This window comes from Petaurus breviceps, unplaced genomic scaffold (assembly GCF_028583685.1).
Source record: "Petaurus breviceps papuanus isolate PSGF00001 unplaced genomic scaffold, PetGlider_PUasm1.0 90459, whole genome shotgun sequence".
Taxonomy (NCBI): domain Eukaryota; kingdom Metazoa; phylum Chordata; class Mammalia; order Diprotodontia; family Petauridae; genus Petaurus; species Petaurus breviceps.
In genome coordinates this window covers 2,626,708-2,652,526 of record NW_027187259.1, presented here as the reverse complement: position 1 = coordinate 2,652,526, position 25,819 = coordinate 2,626,708, and the positions used below count along the sequence as shown (strand labels likewise).

General features: G+C 41.0%; 1 protein-coding gene across 5 annotated transcripts in view; it reads left to right on the top strand.

Moving 5' to 3' along the window:
- Positions 1 to 25,819, top strand: part of BRWD3 (bromodomain and WD repeat domain containing 3) — a 133,569-nt gene that overhangs the window by 485 nt on the left and 107,265 nt on the right. For all 5 annotated transcript variants that reach the window (XM_069062553.1, XM_069062555.1, XM_069062554.1 and 2 more), the window contains exons 2-6: positions 225 to 283; positions 624 to 653; positions 1,066 to 1,125; positions 9,269 to 9,419; positions 9,971 to 10,069. In XM_069062553.1, coding sequence (XP_068918654.1) covers positions 225 to 283; positions 624 to 653; positions 1,066 to 1,125; positions 9,269 to 9,419; positions 9,971 to 10,069 — 399 coding nt within the window. The remainder of the gene's footprint in view (positions 1 to 224; positions 284 to 623; positions 654 to 1,065; positions 1,126 to 9,268; positions 9,420 to 9,970; positions 10,070 to 25,819) is intronic.

Sequence of the window (25,819 nt, the reverse complement as noted above, 5' to 3'; positions counted from 1 at the left end):
AAGCTCAAGGCCCTCTCGACCCCCAGGGGGCCCCAAGCTCCGCGCGGTTCCACACCAGCGGGGTTTTTGTTTCGTCTCCGGAGCGCACGACTGGCACGCTCTTGAGATAGTTCAGGGGGGGGGGGGGGGGGCGGCGGCGGCGGCAAGGGCTAGGGGTGTCCGCGGCTCTCAAACCGCTCCTCTCTCTTCTCGCCTCCCCCTTTCCCCCCTGCTCCCCTCTGCAGAACTGTATTACCTGATCGCCAGGTTCCTGCAGTCCGGACCCTGCAATAAATCCGCTCAGGTGAGGAACCGCGGATCGCTTGGCTGCCTGCGGGGTGCCGAGGGTCGCTGCGGGCTACCGAGGGTCGCGGGCGGCCCGGGGCAGCGGGGCCACTGTAGAACGGGCTGCCGGCCTGGGCCCCCCGGAGCTGGTGCGGGGTGGCGCCGCCGCCGCCAGCGTTCGAAGGGTCCGGGGAAGCGGCCGGGGCGGGCTGGCGGGATCGGCGCGGCGCGGCGTGGACTGGGTACTGTACGGGGCACCGCACGGTGCGGTGCGGTGCGTTCTGGTGCGGTACGTTTAGGCGCCGCCGCCGCCGCGCTTCGCTCGCTCACGCTCCGCGTTTCTGTGTTTCTCGCTCCAGGTGCTAGTGGAGGAGCTGGAGGAGCATCAGGTACGGCGTGGAGCGGGGAACTCCTGGGTGCGGGGAACTGAGGGAGTAGAGGCGGGTGCGGGGGGCGGGCCGGGGCGGGCTGGGCGGGCCGGGCCGGGCCGGACCGGGGCGAAGGAGGCCGGGCTCTCGACCCCCTGCTGCTGCCTTGTCACTAAAGTGTAGCCCGAAGAAGTCCGTACCCCGCGCCCCCGCCGCCGGGCGACCGCGGGCCAGGCTGAGGACGGTCCTGCCGAACCGCCGTCCTCGAGCGGGGCCCGGCAGGTCACCGCCACCGGAATGAAGGGCGGGCGGGAGGTGGCGGGGCCAGGGACGGGCACGGGAGCGCGGCCACTGCTGCAGGCTCCCCCTGAGCGTCCGTCCCGTCCGGTCTCGTCCTTCCCCCTTCCCCCTTTCTCTCCCTCCCGCCCCTTAGCTGATCCCGAGGCGCCTGGATTGGGAGGGGAGAGAGCATCAGAGAAGCTTCGAAGATCTGGTGAGTAAAGTTTGCTCCTCTAACTTACCCCAACTCCGGCTCGCCCTCCCGAGCCTCCCCCCCCCCCCCGGGTCCCCCGAAGCTGCCCCTGGGGTGGCACGGCACACCCGGGCTTCAGCCCCCCGACCGACCTCTGCTCCATCCCGAGCCTCGGTCTGCCCCTTCCCCCTGCCCAGTCTACTCTCCCCCCCCTCCCCCGACCTCCTGGGAGGCTGAGAGAAGAAGCCGGCCTATGGGGCCCCCCGCCGCCTCGCCTGTGTCGCCCCCCAACCCCCCCCAAAGCTTTGTGTGAGAGCTCCACTGGTTATGGGGGACACAGCTTTGGTGTCGTGAGTGTGCTACCAACATTGGGGAAGGCCCTTTGGGGGGGGGGGGAAGGAGAAAAACCAGAGGGTTATCTCGGGGCACGTACCAAGGACTGACGCTGGCCAATGGCGGCGCTGGTAACATGCTCCAGTTTCGGATCAGTGGAAGAAAACTGTTTCCTGGTTGGTCCTGGCTTGAAATACGGGAACTGAGGCCAGCCTTTAGTCCCTTTGGACGAAGGGGGGGGGGGGGGGCGGGTGGGGGGGGGGGACACAGTGAGGAGAGAGGGGGGTCGACGACACAATTAAAAATACTAGGGCAGAGGAGCAGTTCCCGAAAATTCCTCCTTTTAGAGGACTGACCACAATCTATGGTTTTCTATGTGTTAAATCTGTTAGAAAAAGGAACTACTCAGATCATCTATAAATAATGCTTGCGTGACTATATTTCTCATCAAAATGGTAATGTGTACGTTAGCTTTTTTGTGACTTGTCAAAACATGAATTTAGATTCCTAAGAATTTGGTATATGGTAAATATAATTTGGATTTTGACGAAGGTCCAAATATATGAGACTCTTCATGTTCTTTCTCACAGTCTCTTTTCCGCTGTACACATACCTATTTGTTTTCTTCTGTTCCCAGTGGGCAAGAAGAAGAGATTTCAATTTCGTTCTCTAGGCTATAACAAACTCTTGGTACAGTACTTAGGACAAGTGAGATGGTGTGTATCAAGGTTTCAAAAAGCAAAGTAATCTTTAAACAAGGTAGAAATTAAGGGAGAAAAAGACAAACATAAACAAAATCTCAAGGGGACGTTAAGTAAGTCTGAAGTGGGAAGAAAAAGATGAAAAGTTCTGTAGTTGCCAAAATTAATTGTCCTTAGCTAAAAAAAAAATTGAGTGAGCATATTCTCTATCGAGTTATAATGATGAAGCTGTATCAACCATTTCCAAATATTTTGGCAGATTTTTTTTTCTCTTGTAACTTTGAAGGTAAGAGATAGTAGTGTTCCTTTTGATTGGCAAGTTCTACTTTTCAAGTCATTAAAATACAAAATTTAAAACTGATGTGAAAGTTATTCAAATTGAATAATTTGAAACAATTAGTACATTCCTAGTTCAGAATTACAAAATTTTTGGTCTGACCTTTTGGTTCTGCTGAAGTATCCTGCCAGAAATTAACAAAAAGAAATTGCCTAGAAGTAAATTAATATTTTAAAATTTTCATTTTTGTGCCTTGCTTTTAAATGACTTAGACTAGTTGTAGTGGTACCTTTGGAGGGAGGTGATTTTTCATGCCAACGTGTATTGGAAACACTTTTTGTTTAAAGTGTTCCTGATTGTCCCCATTGGTATTAGACATTTTCCTAAAATAGTTAATTTTGAACTAGTGATTTAGGACACTTTTTGTTAGCCATAACATTTTTTGAAACTGATTCCACTTATGTCCTTATGTCATCAAAGGGGAATAAGATAGGGCAGGGTTGGGACAGAATTTAAACAGGAGTAAACTTCCCTGACCCAGAAGGCCCTGCAGTGTTAGTCAATGAGATTGCTGACTAATACTTCATATTTGAGCAGTGATTTGACTGACATAGTACCAGGACACATCAGACAATAGAACAGTTTTATTTTATCTGGAATGTTTCACATGCATGAATTTTTTTAAAGATTTATTGGAAGGAGGAGCTCAGGGGAAAAAAAGCAAACCCAAGAATAAAACATGTGTAAGGAAACATGTAAGGAAGAGGTCAAGGAATTTTCACCAAGAACTCAGTATTCCTTCATAAAATTTGTGACACTGTTGTTTGAAACAAAGCATGTGACGGACCCTGTACTTTCATTGTTCCCATTTTAACTATTTAACATGATTCGCTTATGAGACTACTAAAAGAAACATAATAGGATCATAGATTAAGAGCTAGAAGGAAACCCTTAGAGGTCACCAACCCTCTCATTTTAGAGATAGGGCAACTAAAGTCTTTAGAGCTTTAACTGACCTGCCCAAGGTTTCGCAGAACTCAAAAGTCCAGCTTTCTGGCCTCGCATATATCAGTCTTTGCACGGTACAAGGCTGCCAAGAGAACAAACTTGGAAATCTCGTACTTCTTCCTTTCCTCTACTGCATCTGTCTATTCCCTTAACTTTCTCGGTTTGGGGATATGTAATAAGCAGATAACTTAGTGTTTTATTCCTAATTTGCAACACAGCAAGGGTAGCATAGTTTTTGTTAAAGCCAAGATCATGCAAGAATAGACATATCTGGGTCTGAAGTATCTATTTAAAAAAGAAGTCTATACCATGGGATATCAGGGCTCAGACAAGTAATGAGATTTTTGAATGTGACTTTCAAAATAAGTGTACTTTGTGTGTTCAGAATCATGGGTATTGAGAAGGGGGCTCTCCTACCCGTTAGAAAAATGTTTTTGAAATAGTGGTGATAATTTTATTTTGCAAGTTTGATGGAGACAGTTTTATTTTTGTACTTGCTGATCCTTTGACAACATAAATGAAAGTTAAGTGTTTTCTTTGTTAATTATCATCAGGTAGATAATTTAAAATAGTTCCAGACAAAAGCCACAGATTTTATTTAGGAACACTTAAAGCAAAGGGAGTTGCCCGCTAATAAGAATAACAAATAGAATTTTTAAATGGTATTTTTTATTTTAAAAAAGAGTAAAATTAGGTAATACTTGTTTAAAAATACTATTTTTTTTAATTTTTTTGCCTTTTGGAGGGCAACTGGGGTTAAGTAATTTGCCCAAGGTTACATGACTAGTATTTTTGTGTGGGTGTTAAGTGGCTGAGGCCGGAACAGAACTCTGGTCCTCCTGACTCCAGGGCCAGCGCTTTACTCACTGCGCCACCTAGCCGCTCCTAAAAATACTATTTTTTTTCTTTAATCGTAAAGATTTTCAATCTTTTCAGTTTTAATGGAATAACATAAGAGGAGTTTGGATGGTAAATGGCTGATTTGCTGTGGTGTGTTAAAATATTTGTATTTATTCAGCACCAGTTGATTTTCATTACTTGGATGGAGGTAAATACCTGGCACTAATTTTATGTCAGTAAGGAACCATAGCAAAGTTACAGAGGTTTGTTTCTTCCCTGCCCTCAGGCTGTTTGTTCATGCAGCCTTAGAATAAACTTGCAAAGACTACCATGTAGTTACTCACACATCTGAATTCTAGACTGTGTGCTTGTAAATACTTTTTAATTTTACTCTGTTTAGCTTCAATTGTTACCTTTGGCTCATGTTTTTGTAGAACAGGCAAGTGATAGTGACAGGTGGACTAGTTTATCTGTAAATGTAGGAACACTTTAAGCTGTGTGTTTTCCTAACTACCATGTGTACACACAGTTGTAGTGAGAGAGAACTGTGTCTTTTCTGGGGACTACATTATGCTAGAACAAAAAAGACCTGCATGAGCTGTCAGTTTGGCCCTGAGTGGCACGGAACAATAACCATTGGGTGGAGTGGTAAGGCCCAGGCTGAGGCCTGTAGGCATTGTGACATGTAGTGCAGTGCTGTGCAGTGCTGGATGGCTTGTGTTCCTTCTTACTAACTCGCTGGATTCACATGTAGGCACATGCTTTCTTCCTGCTTTGCCTTTAGCTTTGTTAGGTCTGTTCTTGAAGATTTTTGGATGCGTGATATCTCTAGCCAATGACTAACCTATTTTTAAAGGTCTTAGGCTTGTACAGTCATAGGATTATAGGGTTAGAGCAAGGTTCCTCGGGTCATCTAGTCCAACCACCCCATCATGAGGCCCAGAAAGGTGATTCTTCTAAGGTCCCACAGATAATAAATATGAGAGTGCTGAAGTCTGAATCTGATTTGAGATTAAGCTTGACTGCAACATTCAGTGCCAGTATTGCAATGGCTTTCTAAGACAAAACCAACCCTTACCCCTCCTTTTCATGTGATAAAAGTTCAGTCTTTTTCGTCTTAAGGCAGAGGCAGTTGAATCCAATTTCCACAGGATTCCAGCGTACTGATCTTTTCTGGGATGCTGTTCTTATCCCTCATTTCTCACTTACTGGTATTACTTGTCTCCTTCCCAAATGTCCCACTCTGCCTTGTCAGGATACAACATAGTGGTGTGAAAAGAGCCCTGCCCTTCATGTTTGGGAACACAGGATGTGGCTTTGAACCCTGTTTCAAAGTTGCCTGGTTGCCTTTGAGTAAGTCACTTCCCTCTGAGTCTTCATCTCTAAGATGATGAGTTTTTGGAATAGGTGGCTTTTAGGATCACTTCCTAGTCTAAAACTCTCTCATCTTGAGGTGCCTTGCAGCCCTGGGGTCCAAATGCCAGCAGACCACCACAACCTGAGTCCTGATAATGTCATCTCAGGACTAATCTCTTGGGGGTTGGGCACAAATCAAGAGGACCTTCTGTAATGATAACTCAGCACCTTAGTATTTTCTGTTTTTGTTTTTGCTTTTTTGGAGGGCAATTGGGGTTAAGTGACTTGCCCAAAGTTACACGGCTAGTAAGTGTGTCAGGTGTCTGAGGTTGGATTTGAACTTAGGTCCCCCTGACTCCAGGCTGGTGCTCTATTCACTGCACCACCTAACTGCCCCTGCACCCTAGTATTTTCAAAGAGCTTGAAAGGCTCACAGCAATCCTGTGAGTTAGGTTTTGCAAGAATTCTCCCCATTTTACTGACTGGAAACGGAAGCTCTGCAGAATGAAATGATTTGCTCCAAGGTGTGTGACTACTAAGTTTTAGGGCTAGGATTTCAGCTCAAGTCCCCCTTGTCCTGCCTACACAGTCACAGATCCCTGATGTTTTGAAGTCATGTTAACCTCAAACTGCTGACCAGGACTTTAAAATCATAGTGGGTTGAGCCAGTGGTCTAGTTGGGCTCACAGAAAAGGAAGAAGGGCTGATATTGGCATATTTGTCACATCCAAGGACTAAAGAATACTCTCTTGGGACACTCTGTCCCCATTTGTAAGCCCCTTCAGATTGGGAACAGAGTCTCTGGGTCTTCTTCAGTGATTCATCTGCTAGAGAAATAGCTTTTTTGTTACATTTTATGTTCCCAGCTATCTCCTTCCATCCTTCCTTCCTGACCCCCACACTAGAGAAGGCTACCATTTGACACACATACGGACACAGATATATGTAAAACCATAGTATACATACTTCTGTTAATCAGTTCTTTCTCTTTAGGTGTAAAGCACTTAACTTCATAGCCCCTTGAGTATTTATAATATTCATAATAACTTGGAGTTAGTATCTCAAATGGAGTTTTGGAAGGGAGGGATGCTAGAGTCCAGCCTCCTGAGTCTACACAGGCCTGGAAAGATGAAGAGTGGCTGAGTGAGGAGGAGCCTTGGTACCCTGTAAATCCAGGACCATATCCACTAGACCATGGTACCCCCCTAGCCTATTTATCTACAGGCAATATTGATTTGATTTTCTTAGCTCTCTGAGTACTATTATACAATTGTTTATTGGCATATGATTCCTTTCTTGTGACCTTTCTAAGACAGAAGTGGCAGGCCCAGTTTCATTAGTTCTCAGGATGATGTTGTACTTGGTCATTGGCTCAGTAAATGTTTAATTATCTTCCACCTTCCCCTGGATTTCTTTGATTTTCCCCTCCCTAGAAAAGTTTCTTTAAATTCAAAAATAAAGAACAGTTGAAAAGCCAATGAAGAAGGCTTTTAGCATTTCAGAGGTCAGCAATAAGATTATTTTTTGCTCCAAGTAATAGGAGTTAGTGACCACTTCTTCAGAGCTCATTTTGCCCTCTTCCCCACGCATTTCTCTGTGACTGCCTTTGCTTCATCTTGTGTTTTCCTCATCCCCTCTATGTAATTGGCTAGGATATGTAAATTCATCTTATTTAAATACTCTGTGCTTTTTTTTAGTAGAGAAATTTATCAAGTTTTTTCTTAAATCAGTATGAGAAATTAAAATTAGGTTAGTTTAACCTTTCACATGGTCTACCCTGCCCCCAAATAGTAGCTTAGCTGTTTATATTCTTGTAGTTTGATTTTTTTTTTCTTCTTTGAAGGAGCTTTTGCCAAGGGCTCCCTTTTATGGGGTGTGTCCAGGAGTTTGACTCTTATCTTGAGATGCCATTAGTGTTACTGAAGGCTTTTAAGGACCATCTTATATTGTTTCTTAAAATCCTCCACTGTAGCTTGGTAGCCAGGTTAAAAAAGGGAGCCTGCATGGCTGCTGAACTCCCAAATGCCTGACAATTACAAATGGAGCATTTGAGGGAGCCCCGAAGTAAATGCTTTATGTGGCAAGGGCTCTGACGAACCCCTCCCCCCTCAGACCAACCCCTCTCCCTTCCGGCCACCCCTAATTCTGATGGGTTATACATCTAGGAAGTACCTGGTTGCTTTTGTTCTTTAGGTCAGCCAACAATTTTCAGGGAAGCTTAAAGATCTAGAGTTACTTTGAGATAAGCGATTATCTTAAAATTCATTATTTTAGAAAGCTAAAAGAATTTAAAGACTAGTTTATTGGTTGGAGAGACAGAAAGACTTTTTAGAAGAGAGTAATAGATTTGGAGCGAGGAGACCAGGGTTCAAATCTCTGCTCTGAGGGAAGTGACTTTGAGGAAGACCTTGAACCTCTATGTGTTGTTAACAAAAATCTGGAGGATCTGAGCAGATAAACTCCATTCTAGCATCAAATCCAGTTACTAGATGGGAGTCCTTAGAACTGGGCAAGTCTGGGCTCCTCCACTTGACAAATTGCCTTTCAGAGCCTCTGTTTCCTTGCTAAGTGGGGATTGTTTGTGAAGTTAGGGGCCTCAAATGAGACAGTAACACCTAGGTCTTGATGGAGTGTCTGCTTTAGTTATATCTCCAGAATTGGTGGTTATACGGTGGAACAGAAATGAAACCTGTAGTAGGCATGGCATAGTATTCCACTTTGGTTATGCATGCTGTATTTTCACTTGCAGATCTCAAAGCACTTACCTGCATCTGTGAACTCTAGTTTTCCAGAGAGAAACCGATAGGGCTAAAAGACTGATCCCTTCAGATTTATTTTAAGCAATAACTGTTTTAAACTAGTATTTGACTGGTTTTCTTCTCTCTCCGCCCCCCCCCCCCCTTGTGATTTGAGTTCATGGGGGAACCAGATGTCAGTTTACAGCTGGACAAAACGAAGTTAAGGGACTCAGAATTGATAGCTGGAAGGAACCTTGCTCAAATACTCAGTCCAATCCCTTCTTTTTATAGATGAGGAAGTGGTGACCCAGTGAGGTAAAGGGATTTGATTAAAGGCATACAGCTAAGATGTGGCAGAGTCCCCAAGATTTGAACAGAAGTCTTCTAATTCCAAGTACTTGATCACACTGTTCACTAGCCCTGGACAGAAGGATTATGGGGGTTCATATCTCTCACAGTTCTTGAATAAAGGTTAAGGCTGGATTCTCCAAGAAAAAGAATGTTTTCCCCACTATACTGAAGTCCAACTCCACTACTGTTCAGAAAAGTGTAACTGTGGTTCCTCGCTTAAGTCAAATCAACTGTCATTTAGTACAAGCCAGATACTGCTAAGCTCTGGGGGTACAAAGATTTTCTTGGGTAGAGATGACTTGATGTATCGAAGTAAAATGCATTCAGTTAACAATTAGACATGTGATTTAAAAGACATTTAAAAATCAGTCAGACCAATATTGATGTTCATTTAAAATTCCTAAATTGTTAGCTTCGGTCAGATTTTGTCATTTTATCCATTGTAAGTTCCTTATTTTAAAATGGTTTTTTTCCTTCATTAGAAAGCATTTAAATACAGTATTTTAAAGTCTTTTGCTAACGACAAAACATTTGTGTATGTTTTATTGCTGCTGCTTTAGGTGACAGCCAATGCACACATTCCTCCAGACTACCTCCTTAAAATTTGTGAGCGGATTGGTCCCCTCTTGGACAGAGAGATACCTCAGAGTGTTCCTGGGGTACAGACTTTGCTAGGCGTTGGCCGGCAATCTTTGTTGCGAGCAGCAAAAGGTAAGGCTTGCTCAGCCTCTGGGGGTGATGGGTGGATGGAAGAGGGGGAAAATGTGAAAGATGAAGACTTGGGAGATAAATGGCCTCTCTCGTTGATATTCTTGGGTACCTGGGTAATGAAGAGAAGTACTTTGATTGCTAGTCCAACATGTCATCTTTGCAGACAGAAGAGTGGACTCTGCTGCCTCTGGGGAGGGATAGGTCTCAGTGGCAGGAGCTGGCCTTATCTCCAGTAGCAAAGTTTCAAACCTCTCATGTTGAATGCTACTGCTCTGCTCCTGCTTGGCCTCTGACTGACTAGTATTTATTTTAATCCCATTGTGATTGAAGTTAGCAGTTTCTCAGAAATTGAGATGCTTTAAGATGTACAAATATACTTGAGAGTTTTAGATTTTAGCCAGTAAACATTTATTAAGTGACTTTTATGTGCCAGGTACTAGGAATGCAAAAAGGGACAAAACATTTAAAGAGCCAAAAGTTAGTTGCTGTTGTAGTCTTGGAGTGAAGATACAGGTGCTAAAGCCCTGGCCTAAATGTTGGTCTTTTTGCAGACTGTAGGAGTGCACTATGGAACGGATCTGCTTTTGCAGCTCTCCACCGTGGTCGACCTCCAGAGCTACCTGCAGACTATATGAGAGCCCCCAATGTTGGTAAGTGCTGGGTGTGAGTGCCATTTCCTGGCCTCCTCCTCAGTCTCAAATAAGTTGTTAGAATTACGTTGACCATAGAGCCAAAATACTGATTTTTTTTCAGGTTTCTTAGTGTATTTCCACATTCTCAAAGCTTTTACCAGTGAAGTTCAGTCATGCTATTTTCAACATAATGTTTATTAGGTGCCCGTGTGTAAAGCGGCCTGTGTGGCTTTGGGGTTACAAACAATGAAACTCCCTCACCCTCAGAGCTCACGTTCTGTGGGGGAGTTGAGTCATTCTCCATTGAAGCACTTTCTTTTTCAGATATGTGTGTGTGTGTGTGTGTGTGAAACATGGATCTTGGTTTAACTACTTATTTATGCATAGAAATTCCAAATGTCTTTACTGTCATTGAAATAAAGAAAATGAAAGTTCATTTGGTCCCTAGCCCTCTTTACTAAACGTATTCTTTTTTCCTTTGTTTAAAGGATCACATACCCCTTTGCTAAATTGTTTTTACAAGTATTAAATGAAGCAGAAAATTGAGGAAATTGTCATTTTGGTTTAGGTTGTTCTAGAAGTTTGAACAGGAGCATCCTTTTGCCAAAGCTGAGGAAGTTAGCTTCTACAAGTTATGTCTTTATGTGAGTCTGGAGACTACAGTCTCCTGTCATTTTGCCAGTGAGCACTTTGTTCCGTGTGGGTGCATAAACAGTTTCTAAGTAATGCTTGTTCATTGTTCAATTTTTGTTTAGTTTTGGACTTGGTACAGAGCATTTGATTTGCAGCTAAACAGATGTCTACACATGCTACCCAACCTCATCCTCTCAGTGATGTAGGATTCTTATTTCATTGCTACCATGTGAGGGTGAAGAAAAGTCTGGCTTATCTTTGGAAGGTTTTGTTTACTTATCTTTTCCCTTTTCCTCTGCTTTTCCTACTGGTACCTTTTTTTCTTGCTGTGCCCATTTCAGGACTTCACAAACAGATGTTCTGTTATACAGCTAACACTATGTGATGTAATTTGGATGTAAAAACTATATAGTTGAGGTGTGTCACAAATACAGTTAGCTGTAGTCAGCCTTGAAGAAGTTTCAAGCTCTAATCTGTTAGAGTAGTAACAGGTGTTTCCTGTTGTCAGCAGGTGGGCCCTCCTCCCTCAGCTTCGCTCTCCCGGTTTTTGACTAATCAAATCTATTGATACCCTCCCACTGCTGTTTCTGGTCTGTGACGTTGACTATAATCTTCACAGTTAACTAGCTTCTTTAAATCTGTCATAATTGGTAATCTTAGCTCTTGTTTTCTTTTCTAGCAAGCTTTGACACCCTACTCGCCAACTCCCTAACACACAGAGTAACCATTTTTCAGGCATTTATTTATTTATTTATTCGTTCTTTCATTCATTCATTTATTTATATCATGTATTTATTTTTTATAAGCCCCATACTCAGAATCAATACTAGAGCCTGGATTTTAAGAAGAAAGGTTTGACTTAAGATATACTTACACCATCTTCTCACCATGAGCACATTACCAGTGGTTTAAAGTTAGGCCTCCTCCTAGCCACAATTTCCAAAAGGAAACTGCCCTACCTTACCTCTCTCAAATATTCCTTGGGTCACCAAGAGAAGATCTGTTTATTTTATATTTAATAAAAATAAGAGGATCCTTTCAGAAAATTTGGCTTGGGGGCAAAAGTTTTGTGACTGGTTAGTGTGTTCCTTTTTGAGGGGGAAATGGGGATATTTCCTCAATATCTTTCCTAATACCCCTTTAACTTTACAGGTAATATTGAAAGAGGAGGTCTGGCTTAGAATCAGTAGTTAAAAAGAGTTAGGATCTATCTAGTCTCCATTTTACAGATGTGGAAATTTCAGTCTGAAGAGAAGACACACACTGAGTCAGGCAGAGGTGACCCAGGACCTGATTTGGAGTCCATTTTGGGAGGACTCCCTACCGATTTCCTAGTTTTCTGGGAGTCTCCATTGCCCAATGAGAGAACCCAGATGGGACCACTTGGAATATGCAGCTCTACCATAGTCATGAATTTCAGGGGGTCCTCACTACTCTCTTTTCAGTCATCTCTAGTGCTCTGTAGGCAGACCTAGTACCCATCCTTTCCCTTTACATATGAGCTAGTAGGTTTTGAAGAGATAAATTTATATAAACAAATGTTTATGCAGCAGATAAGTTTATTGAACTTGCTGCTTAAGAGAGAGCATAGGCTGAAAATATAGAGCAATTCCTAGAATTGTAAGGTTTGTCAGGAAAATGGGTTGATTGAACTAATCCTCCAGGAAAATCTGGGTTGATTGAACTAATCCTCAATCACCTCTTTGCATAATGGGTTCCTCGGTGCCACTGACTGAACTAGAAGACAATGTCATAGGGATTCAGATGGATAAGGGATGGAAGTTAGTCTGGCTGTTACTTTCTTTCTTCTTTCCCCCAGGGTAGCCAGTCTTGACTCTGGTGTCACTGAAAAGACTAGAAAAAAATACCCCCAATTTTACCAAGTTATTGTACTGAACAGAGCTAATATATAATATATATATATATATATATATATATATATGCACCTTCTTCATCTGTTCATCACTGCCCTTTATTGCCTAACACTTAATGTACGTTGACGAGTGATTTTCATAGAAACCCTTTGATGTATGTATTTTAAGGAGTGTCACCATTTTACAGGTGAAGAAATTGAGGGTTTGAAATAATTGTGAGTTGCCCAAGGTTCCAAAGTTAGTTAGTGAATGAATGGCAAGGTCAGGATTCAAACTGGGGGGGGGGGGGTTTGATAGGAAGCATATTCATGCATCACACTATGATCTTTTGTTAATTTGTGGTAGTTTCTGCCTAACAAAGAAACGCCTATTATGCAAATATCACAGTGGTACTATGTATGTCAATACAATTGGGGATGTTTGCTTTCTTTTTCTGTTATTTTCTCCCTTTTCTTTCTTTTTTTTTTTTTTTTTTTGCTTTTTGGAGGGCAATTGGGGTTAAGCGACTTGCCCATGGTCACATAGTTAGTTTTTGTTTTAAGGCTGGACCTGAGGCTGGATTTGAACTCAGGTCCTCCTGACTCCAGGGTTGGTGCTCTATTCACTGTGCCACCTAGCCTCTCCTATATTCTCCCCATTTTCCTCTTTTCGTTCTCTGTCTCTAATATCTGAATGAAACATACCTATTTTCTCTCAAAGTCCTCCTGGTTTTACACAGTAAACTTAAATTCCTTCCTGAGTCCTCAAACTTTGATGTCTCATGCAAATCTTTCTGAAATGGTGTGGCAGACATTGATGTTCTTCTAATTCTTTTAGGACCTTGCCTTATTGGTTGCAGAGGGGTGGGGCTGTTTGACATGTGAGTTAGGCAAGCATGGTGTGATTTCTTTTAGTTCATAGTAATCTGAATAGCTCATAAAAAGAACACATGGTATAGGCAATTCATTTAAGATTAGCTTCCTTTATAATTTTGTACCAGATAAAACCTCAAACAGGATTTACCTAGGAAAGCAAGCAAAACCAACAGGAAACCCCCCTTTAAATATGTAATTCTGGGCAGATTTCCCACTGTTGCCCACAGCTCATCCAAGCTACCATAAAAGTGGCTAATTTTAACAATAGTCTGAGCAAAGTATAATTATTAGGAAGGTAAATCTACTTTGAAAAGTCATCTAATGCATCATTCTCAAACTAAAAACTGCACAACCTTTGAGATTATCTGCTTGGATGGTGATTCACAGCCCCCTAACCAATGGAATGGTATTTGTGGAGACTACTTTCCATTAGCCTTTCTTCTGCTGTGTCTATTCAGAACCATTGCCCCGTATTTTTTGGAGTGATAAATTTAAACTATTGACTTTAGGACAGACTGGAAAGGTAAATTGCTTCCTAAGTCTTTGTCCTAGACCAACAAACTGATGGATTGCTATGATCGCTTTTTATGAAATGTATTTTGGAAATGTTACTCTTTATTTCTTACATGTTCCTGTGTGTTTATATATAATTTTTTTTTTGGCTTTTTTGGAGCGGGGAAGGTAGGGCAATTGGGGTTAAGTGACTTGCCCAAGGTTACACAGCTAGTTTTTTGTGTTAAGTGTCTGAGACCGGATTTGAACTCAGGTCTTCCAGGGCCCTGCTCTTTTCACTGCAACCTAGTCACTCCTTTTTAATATATTTTTTTACAGATCACATTGCACCCATTTTTGCCTGAAAAAATTTTAAGTAGTGACCTTACCTGTATTGCCCCCTGATGGGTTCTGCATTCCACTGTTTGCCTAGTTGAGGTAGTTAAGAATGTTATCTATTCTCTGAATGGGGGAGCAGTCCCTGATCTCCTGCTTTTGTTTCCTGTTTGCTTCTATTTTCTGTACCTTATTAACGTAGGCCTCCCATACTTCAAGATTTACTGTCACAGGTGTGGGTGTTTCTCATGCCTGGGTGTATCACGGCCCCTCCCATGCTTCAGTGGAGGCAGTTACTGGAGTTGCTGTGACTTTCAAAATCCTTTAGTTTTTGGTCAACCCTCTGGTCAGTTTGGCCAATCTAGTCCTTGGGCACAGGCATCTGCTGATTGCTGATCCTCACCCAGAGCCTTGCCAGTTGGTGAAGGCCCTGCCAGAGCTTATATTTTGGAGGCCTAGTCTTCAAGAAGTCATGTTTACACTTCCATGGTGTGATGAGGGAACGGTGAGCAGTAGGGAAATAGGGAATATACATAAAGATGTGTAAAGAAATCCAGTCAACCTTGAGAGCATGTTTTATAATTTTAAAATTATTACAGGACTAAGCTCTTGTCATGCCATTTCATTAGCTGGCTCTGGGTTATACTTGATTGATCATGTTGTCTTTGCATTGTGGCAAAAGCATATCAAAGCAAGCCAATTGAACCGAATTTAAAAAAGTTTTAATACTTATTCTACTCAGGCCCTGGCCATGTGTAATTAGTATTTCTACTATTCATTGCAGTCTTGCAGGAGCACCATCGCTAAGTTTTGTTACTGTTTTGTTTTCATATTTTATAGAATTGAAATGAGTCTGTTTTAGTCAGCAATTAAAACAACATTCTGACTTTGGGCCAGGTGATCAGTTTGGAAGTCATTGAAGCAAATGAAAATTATAGCCCTTTAGGATTATTTATTCAGATCAATCAGCATAATAGTTAACGTGGATGATGAAAAGTTTTATGAAAACACATTTCTTCTATGAAGAAAAGTAATGTCTCACTAAATTCGGTCTCTGACCAAGCCAGCTGGATTAGCCTGTCCCTTCTGCCTTGGGGCTGGCTTGAATGACATCAGGCAGCAGATGGACTTGCTTGTTCTTCTAACTCCATCGTGGGCATAATGCAGAAGTCTGCTTTCAGCCCACTACTTTTATCTTCATACCTCTGACACAGTAAAGTCTTCTGATTTGCATGGTAGCCCTGTAATAAAGTATGCAGCTCAGACGTTCATTCAGAAAGCAAGGTAATATTTACATCTAGCTATAAAGTTCCAGTTAGGAGTGTTTGGTAGTTTATTAATATGGCAAATGTATGTCAGAAGTTTCTGCTAAGGTTGAACATCTCTCTTTCATGTACAGGTAAACCTAGATGTGAAAAGATTATTTAGTTTCATACCTTGTCAACCAGAAAAGTGGAATTTCTGCCATAGAAACTTTAAGTCATGGTCTATTGAAAATTTGTGTATAGCTCAGGTCTCTTACCCACAAGTCAATCTTCTGCAAAGGATTTCTCTTGGCACCTGCCTTTATTTTTGCACTCACATTATAGTGCATGAAACAAGTTGCTTTTTGAGTCATTACTTTCATGCTTGTTGTAAGGAGTGCCTCTCATACCACACCTGCAAGTAATTAGAATATAAATTCAGAGAATCTCTCCTTTATGCCAATAAATATTAAATGAAGGGTGGTACTTTAATTGCTCCCACATGGAAATCCAAGATATCCTTTTAAAAGGTAACTCTAAGGGTTAAACTGACTGTCTTCTGAGAATCTATCCTATATTCTTATTTCTGAAATTATTGTACCTGGAACAAAACTGAAATATCACATTGGTCTTAATATAGGCTGTACCCCTAAATTGACAGTTTTGGATAGAAAAAAGATGGGCATAAGGTGAAAGATGACCAATTAGAGGTTGCATTTAAGTTTTATTTGTGCCAAGTTTTGGGCGGGGGAAAAATAGGGCTTCTATTTATACCACTATATTAATTGGAATATTTTGATTGAAATGAAACAAATTAGTGGGTTTTTTTAAAATAAGTGAATCCTTTTTCACCATTGGAAAATTATTTATAATTTTTTGTAGAATTCTGAACTTAACAAATATCAGATAGAATGAGCATTTCCATGTACAAAGCAGAACAGAAATAGCGGGTGGCACTTGTAGCTGTGAGTGTACCATGTGTTCCTCTGGCTTGCTTCTCCCTACAGGTATACAACAAATTCAGATTCTTTTCTACTTAAACAAGGTGCTCTTGTGTTCTTAGCCCTACTATAATTTTCTTTGTGTGTTTTTTGTCTCTCTATTGTTATATTGGAGGGGAAGGCTTGTGAGTGTGTGAACTAAAAATGGAGATTATGGTGACAATTTCATTAGCACACAACTTCTCTGAAATATACCTGTTGCAAAATGAGAGCTATACATACCTCTTCCTTCTAAACCTGCCTACAGTTCTCTTAGTTTTTTCCTTGTGAGTCTCTGATCAAGAGAGGATGATTATCATCTTCTGATAGTTGTGTTTGAATATTATGTGCTATACAGTTGGCCTCACTTGGAGGACAAGGACAGGGCTGCAGCACAGTGGTGTCAGACTGAAATAGATCCCTGCTGGCCACATGGTGACTTAGAAAACCACAAATCGACGTTATGTCGTATTGTATTTTTATTGATTTGGTTCAACTTTTCCTGCTTGCATTTGAATCTGGTTTGGGCCCACTTGAGACTTCTGCTCTAGGTGATATGGATAAGGCAAGCACTGAAGTATGAAGGGGGTCTTTTGAAAAATTATTTTAAGAATATGTTTGATTAATGATTTTGGCTAAGTGCCCCAGTCGTGGAGGGTGGGGTGTCTTTTCCTCTCACCCATGTCCGGATTGAACTTGTCTTTGTGATACACAGTGTAAATATCTGATGGTCATAATGTCTTGCTGTTATTGTACACATCTGATAAAAATGGCGTATCGTATGCAGCATCTTCTCCTAGTTGTCCCTGGCCTCTGAGGAAGAAGAAGTATGTTTTCATTATCTCCAGGCCCTTCTCTGTTGGTCCAATTACTCAAGACTCAGCTTCTAGTTAGTCATCTTTTAATTTAATTAAGCTGTTGACATTGTTCATTTTGTTCCTCTGGTTTTGCTTATTTCCTATTGGCTCATATGAATCTTCTCTTGTTTCTCTGAATTCCTTGTATTTGTCATTTCTTAGTGCATAATAATAGTAATAATGATAACCTTCATATACTCATATTTTTTTAAGCGATTCCTCAGTCTCTGGGCACCCACGTGATTTTTAGTTCTGGGTTGCCACATTTTTATTCTGCTATGTATTGTTCCTTTATTTCTGTCTTTGTCTTTCTTAAGATATATGCTCAGTACTGGGATTGCTGGGTCAAAGTATATCGGCAGTCTAGCCATTATTCTATAATTTCAAATTGAATTGCAGAATGGTTGGGTCAGTTTTCTGTTCCACCTCCGGTGGATCATTGTGCCTGCTTCCCACCCCCAACTTTGACTTCACATTTTAGTCATCTTTGCCATTTTACCATGTGATAAAATAAAATCTTATAGTTTTAATTTGCGTTCTCTTACTATAGTGATTTTGAACTCGTTGTATCTTGAGCTTTAGTCATGCATTGAAAAACATTTTTTTGTATAACTCTTTGCTTTTTGTCTTATATAATAACAATAGCTTATATTCACATAATAGGTGTTGTGCTTTACACACACACTCACCCACCCACCACCACTACCCCACTACCACCTACCACCTAGTGATTTAGGTATTGGAAATCTGTGCTCACCCCATTTTATACATTGGAGAACCTGATGCCAGAGTGATTTCTCCAGTTGCAGTGATAGGAAATAAATAGGTCTTTTGACAGATACTCTTTACAACACACTGCTTGCTTTTAGCCAGAGTATCTTTGAGAGATATCAGTGTTACTATTCAGATAAAGAAGTCCACAAATCATTAAGATATCTTTTTCATAGAATCATAAGATTTTTTAAAAAAATAAGTTTTTATCACTATCTTTGGTTTTTATTATCACCTACTTGTTTCAGTGTCTCTCTCTCCATCTCCTGTCAGAAGGCCATTTTATTTAAAAGAGGAAGAAAGAAAAATTTCAACCAAACTGAAGTCTTCTGCTTTATCCACTGCACCCCATGTGCTGCCTCTTGCTTATCCAAAGGGGGTGGAGGAAGGGGAGGGGTTTTCTCATCTCTTGATCCCTTCTTTGGGACCAAACTTCTTGGCACATTCAATTTCAGTCATTTCGTTGTTCTTTTCTTGTGTTGTTGTCATCACTGTATCTCCTTATTTCACTTTGTCTCAGTTCCTTGGAGTCTTTGGACACACCTGTGTTTATGGTGTTCATCTCTTACAGCTCAGTGAATATCCCATAGATTCATTTGCGACAATTTATTTAGCCAGAAAACGGCCTTAGAGATCTGCCAGTCCGATTGGCTTGTTTTACAAATGAGGAGCCAAGCTTTCAGAGCAGGTGAACCCAGGGCCTATGGAGAAGAGCCAGGTTTTGTACCTAGGTCCTTTTGTACCAAATCTAGACTTCTTTCCACCCTTCCATGGTGTTCAGTCTGAGGAAGAGGCCATTTGGGAAAAGAAGCTGTAATAAAGAAGGTTGTGTGTCTTTGTTATCAGAAATGTCAGGCTGCCTTTGCAGGGAGCTTTCATACAGGTCACCAAATTTCCCCTTTTCCTGTCTACTCTTTTCTGTATCTTAGAAATGAGAATTCTTAGGGTAGCAAATAAAAAGAGCCTGAGGGGGACAGTGCTAGTGCTGGAAGTCATACCAGGAACATAATACCATTGAGTGGTGGGGCTGACAGAGGCCTTGCAGACACATGCACATTTCCTAGATATTTGCCATCTCGTATATTAGAAATTCATGTCCTCTCTAGGTCCTGTGATACCAAGTGACTGGATTTTTTAAGTTTCACAATTCTTACTAGGGTTTCTTCTTCCTGGTTTCTTTAAAGCCCAGAGGCTGCTAATTTCCTTGTTTGTTATAGCATACTTGGGGACCATGTTCCCCATCTATAAGCTTTTCAAATCCACTTCATCAAGCTTAATGCGAAAAACCATACTAGGTAGTCGAGTTAAGAGTTGCTGCCTTGAATTAATACTGAATTTTGTAACATTTCCTGGTTCAGTTGAGTTCACTTCAAACTTTTATTTGGGTAGGGGTAAAGGGGAACAGGTCTATGCTTATCACCTTCTTTAATCAGTTATATGATTACACTTGAATTACTGGGAACATGCTTCCTGACTTTTAATAATTGGATTATGATAAAATGAGAATGGTGGGAGCTTTGAGTTTTTTAATCAGATGTGGTTTTGTTGGTGTAGGGAACTCCCAGAGTAGCGAAGCTTCTTCCACTGATGTTCATTCAGCAGCTTGTCTCTAGCTTAGACTTCATCTTGAAATACTATGGGCAACTTATACCTTGCCCATGGAAACCCAACCAGATATTTCTGATTCCAAGTCAGGCCTTCTACCCACTGCACCAAAATGGCTCTTAAGTCAGGTGATCTTGATTCAGATTTCTTGTTCTTTTAACCTATAGGACCTTTGACAAGCCTGTTTAATTTCTCCCAGTTTCACTGTGCTCATCTGTGAAAAGGGGGCTGGACTAAATGATCTTCTGAGACCCCTTGTAGCTCTAAATCCTATGAGCCTAAGAACTACATTTTGAAAATGCAGTCTGCAGATCTATTTTATGAAGAAAATTGAGTTTCTCATCTGCTATAATAGGTTCATTTCATATAATTGTAGGAGTAAAAGCTGGAAAAGACCTTCAGACCTGAGGATAGGGTAGGGTTTTTCTTGAAAGATGTATAGGTGGTAGGTCGGATGAGATGACCGAAGGTCCCTTTCTAGCGCTTAAGGTTCTTCAAAATTACTTTTTAACTTATGCATGGGCAACATTCTGGGGGGAGGATCTACATAGAAATGAGGATACTTATTATAATGGGTGAAAAGCAGAGAAAAATTAACCTGTGAACAAAGAAGTCCCTTTGCCCTGTGTCCCCCATAAACTGTGTGCTGTTTGTTTGTTTGTCCACTGCAATGATTTGTTCTCTGATTTGAATTCTGTTTCTGAGAGTTTTCAACCTTTCCTTATTTGAGTCCCTTATTCTACTTCCTTTAAAAAAATTTTTGGGGGGTGGCTAGGTGGCACAGTGAGTAAAAGTGCTTGGCGCTGAGTCAGGAGGACCCAGGATCCGTTCTGGCCTCAGATACTTAGCACCCACACAAAATAACTGGCCTGTAACCTTGGGAAAGTTACTTAACCCCACTTCAAAAAAAAATTTTTTTTGACCCATCAACAGAAAAACATTAAAGTATGTTTTTTTTTTTTAACGAGTGCACAAAACTGTAAAGCAGGTGGTGTACTTTTTTTTTTTCTCCCTCATTCCCTAATGCTATTCTAAGTCTATGGTGCTTTTTCATTTTCTTTCTCCAATCAAGCAAGTAAATAATTCAGTTTTTGAACTTTTTAAAAAAAAATTTGAAATTCTTGTCCTCTGTTCTGCCTTCCTCCCCCCCCACTGAGAAGGCAAACAATATGATATCAATTATACGTGTTGAAGTCATTCGAAACATTTCCGTATTGTCCATGTTACAAAAAAGAAAATAAAAAGGAAGAAGCATAAAGTGAAAAAATTAGGCTTCACTTGGCACTCAGAGTTAATTAGTTCTCTTTCCAGATGTGGACAGCATTTGTCATCCTGGGTCCTTCAGAATTGTCTTGGGTCATTGTCTGGATCAGAGTAACTAAGTTTTTCACTGTTGATGTTATTATAATATTGCTCTTACTGAGTGCAGTGCTCTCCTGGTTGTGCTTACTTCACTTTATATAAGGATTACCAGGTTTTTCTGAAACCATTCAGCTCATCATTTTTTAGGGCACAGTAGTATTCTATGACAATCATATGTCAGTCATCTTGTTTAGCCATTCCTCCATTGATGGGTATCCCCTCAATTTCGAATTCTTTGCCATATGGTGCTTCTTTAAAATATAAATTTGTACCACTCTCCTGATAATCTTTAGTATATTTCTTCTGTCTGTCCACCGTCCTTATTGCTATTCTGCTTCATTTTGTCATTTCTTCTTCTGGTCTTCCCTAAAACATTCATTTGAGATAATAGACAAGGAATCTACACTGTGCTGAAAAATAAAACAGGTATAATTTTTTTTCTCCAAAGTTTTCTCCTAAAACTATGAAGAATACTTTCCTAAAAACCTATCTCAGTTTAAAACTATGTAGTAAAAAGGAATATGCAAAGAAAACTGTTAGTTGAATGGTATCTATCTTATTTTAGGGTAGGAATCCCAGATCTACATCCATTGTGAAGAAAAAGCAGATGGCAAAGATAGTTGCTAACAGCATTAGTCCAGGGGCCCCCAAAATTAACATTTAAAGTGAAAAAAAACCTTTTTAAAATTTATGGACTTGACAGTAATCAATGAACATTAATATTTCCATATATACAAAGGACAGAAAAACAGATTGCATCAGAAACTACGTGCATCAGAAACTACGCGTCTCCTTGTTTTACATAATAGTACTAACTCTCTTGTCTGTGGCCTTCTGAACTTAACTCTGCTCCCTTTTGTTAATACTCTTCTACCCTTTTCTCCTCCTCCCCCCCCCCCCCCCATGCCAGTATCCCAGTATTAGCCCTGCCTTGTAGCACGTAGGTAATGACAGATTCTATGTTTCTCATGATTTATCTCAGCCAGATCTTTCCAGCCACATTCACTGTGAGTGACTACAGGATGTTTCTTAGATCTTAATAAGAAGGACTGACTGAGACCCAACCATTTCAGTATGATATGGAAAAGGCATCAGTGTTGGAGCCAGAGGCCTAAGGCCTAAGGCCTTTGCTCTAGCCTCACTTTCTTAATTTGTAAAATGGTAGTGATACTTCCAGGCCAGTATCTACCTTACTAGGGTGTGAGGACCAAATGAGGTGACATGTTTGGCCTTAAAGCCTCTATGAATGACGGCTGTGATCATTATTCTGAACATAAAGAAAGCAAAGCAGCCTCGTGTAGTCTGTATTAGACTGACCTTGGAGTCATAAGTCCTGCCGTGGACATAAACTAGCTGTGTGGGCTTGGGGCTCTCGCCATCTTTAGAAGGGGAAGTACTGTGATGGGGAAGGCGCCTATCTGCATCCTCAGGGAATGGATTAAGCATTCATTAAGTGCCTCCTATGTGCCAGAACCTGTACTAAGCCTTTACTGACATAGCATTTGATCCTCACAACAATCCTAGGAGGTACACATTCTTATTATTCCTCATTTTACAGATGAGGAAGCTCAGGCAGACAGAGGTTAAGTGGCTTGCCCAGGGTCATACGGCTAGGAAGTGGTTGAGGCTGGTTTTGAAATCAGGTTTTCTTGACTCTAGGCCCAGTACTGTGTCCACTCTTCCCCTTCACCACCTCTTTATCAGTGGAGACTGCTATGTACTAGGATTACAGATAAGAACCAAAGAGTCTTTTCTTTGTAATTTAATGGGGGAGAAGACCACACTCTGAAGGGAGTGGGGGTGGAGTGAAGGTGATGAAATGACCCTTAACCATCTTCAGTGGGGCTCATCATGGCTCTGGCCTCCGATCATTAGAAAAGAGACCTGAAACCTGGCATCATCGAAGCAACACTGGATTTAGAGTACAGCAGTGGATATTCCCATTCGAACTCTGCCATCTTAGGACTGTGACTGGGCAGTCATTTGTGTGGGTCTGTTTCCTCATCTCTAAAAAAGAGTGGGTGGACCAGGTAGCTTCTAAATTGCCCTTTTGAAATCTATGACCATATGATCTCATTTAGCCACTTATTAAAAGCTTATTTTTTACCCGCTTGAAAAATACATTTCTATCATGGAATCGGTGATTTAGAACCAGAAGGCCCCTTTAAGGTCATGTGATCTAATGCCCTTATTTTCCAAATGAAATTCATAGCCAGAGAGATGGAATAAATGACCCAGAAGATTCGAACCCAGCTCCTCTGAATCTCAAGCTGTTGCCCCTTCCACTGTTTGATGCTTAACCATTTATTCAAAGATTTCAGATAGTGTTTTATTTTAATAACTAACATTTACATGGCAGTTTAAGGTTTGCAAAGTATTTTCATACATTTATCATTTGATTACCATCATAATCCTGTGTGGCAGGTGCTGTTATCATCTGTCCCTGCGTTACAGATAGGGAAGCCGAGGCACTTGTCTGGCGTCACACACTAAGGGGTGATTTCAGTCCAAGTCTAGTCCATCTCCTGGGCCACTGTCATCTTCTGCAGTTGGATAAGAGATCTGATCGACATTTTTCATTTTGCATTCATGCTCTTTTACTAAAAAGCATTTGATCTTATACAGGTTTGATGAAGAGGCATTGTTTGTTGCTCTCAATCTGCTTGTAGCATCTGAAGGCCAGTCTCTCATATACATAACCTCTTCCTTCTTAATGTTAACTCAGTAAGGTGGGGACAGAGGAAGCTGGGGAAAGGCTTGGGAATACTTTTGAAACCCACACCAAGTATCACTACGATATAACCATAATAGAATTCCTAAAGAAAATAAGTGAACGTTCCCCTAAGGATTATAACCAAGTTTTCAATTTGTCAGTTCCTTTAGGAGCTGGGATGTCTTCAGTGTGTATTATTTATGCAGACTGATTGTCGGACTCTAGCCCAAGCTGCTGATTTGTGTTTAGCATCAGGTTTTTTTTCTTCTATTTTTGGTATGTTGTCTTCTAAATAAAATTAGGGAGTTCCATTGAAAACATAGAAATATTTTGTTTAGTACTCCAAAGAACACTGCTAAATCTCAGGGATTTTTCACACTTATGGAACATCTTCCTTATTTTATCTAGATTAGAAGGAATACTTTTTTGTAGTACAGGTATTAAGGATACACACTCTACCTTATTTTAAGAAAGGTGTGTTGCTTTTACATTTTTGCACTATTTCGTAATTTCACCTTAAATCTCACCCTCCCCCCAACCCTTCTTTATACCAAAAGAAAAACATTTAAGCAAAGCCACATGATACAGGAGGATCTGAGAATGTATGTAACATTCTACATCCCTAGGTCTCACTTCTGCTGAGATCAGGAAAGTTATTTCCTTAACAGATCTCTAGGACCAAGAATGATCATTCTGATTAAAGTTCAATTACTTTTTATTGTCAATATTATTTTTTTCTTTTTCTTTCTTTTTTTTAAACATGTATGGTGGAAAACTTGGATATGGAATAGGCTACAGTGTTTCCCCGATAAGACCTATCCTGAAAATAAGCCCTCCCCTTACTGTGTAAGATTCCTCTAAAATAAGCCCCCCCCCCGCCATGAAACGCACCGCCGCGCTCTGAGCTGCATCCAATCAGAGCTGCAGCAGTGAGCGCGTCATCCTGTTCTTTATTGAATTCATTATTGAATAAAGGTACATTTTTTTGTTCACATTTACCTGTTTATTAAGATTGCTGTCAATGTTCATTAAAATAAGCCCTCCCCTGAAAATAAGCCCTCTGGTGTTTTTCTATCCAAAAAAAATAATAAGACAGTGTCTTATTATCGGGGAAACACGGTAGTTGGTTGTAGTTTAGATGATTCCAGTTTTGTTGGCAACACCCAAAGGGTCATAGTCTCAGGAACACCAGGTATAGGCCTTGTGGCCTCCAGGGGTGTTGTAATTGACCTCTTGAATGTCCTGTCACACAGCTTCCTGACAGCCTGACGGATTTATTCTTGGTCAGCCTTGACTTTCACAATGAAGACCAGTGTTGTCCTTAGTCTTCTTTCTATTTGACTTAGTGGTTAAAGGAAATGATGATATTATTAATCATGTTATTGATTATAATGCTAACTACTAGCATTTATATAGCATATAAATGTATGCAAAGTACTTCATAAATTTAATCTCATTTTGTACTCAAAATATCTCTGGGAGGTGAATTCTCTTATAATCCTTATTTTTCAAATGATCAATGACTTGCCATGGGTGACACAGCTAGGGAGTGTCTTGAAGAGGAATTTGAACACAGTTCTTACTGGACACTGTCCACTGTATCACCTAGCATGGTTAATCAGACTTTTACAGAATTCCTAGGGATGTTTTTCTAAGGGTCTTTGGGGGAAGTGGGAGGTGGGGGTGGGGAGAGAGACTGCTTCAAAGCCAAAGGAAGGGTCTTTGGTCCCTGGAAGTGGATGATATTTGAGCTTTCTTCTTTTCCTTGGCTATTTACATCCTTTTATACTGCCTTTTTGGCCTTTGAAACCTTTGACTTGATTTCTCTTCTCTGGAAATAACATCTCCCTTCTTCACCTTTGGTACCAGCTTGGGGAAAAGGGTTCAACATTATTCTTAATCTTCCTACAACACTCTTCTTATCTGAAGAAGGCCAGAGTTGGGATCCTCTTTATGGTTTTGTTCCTTCTGTTTGTAAAATCTACTGAAGCCAGTTAGCAAGCAGCCAGGAGCCCTGGGTTCAGGTTATGCCTATGACAGGAAGTGA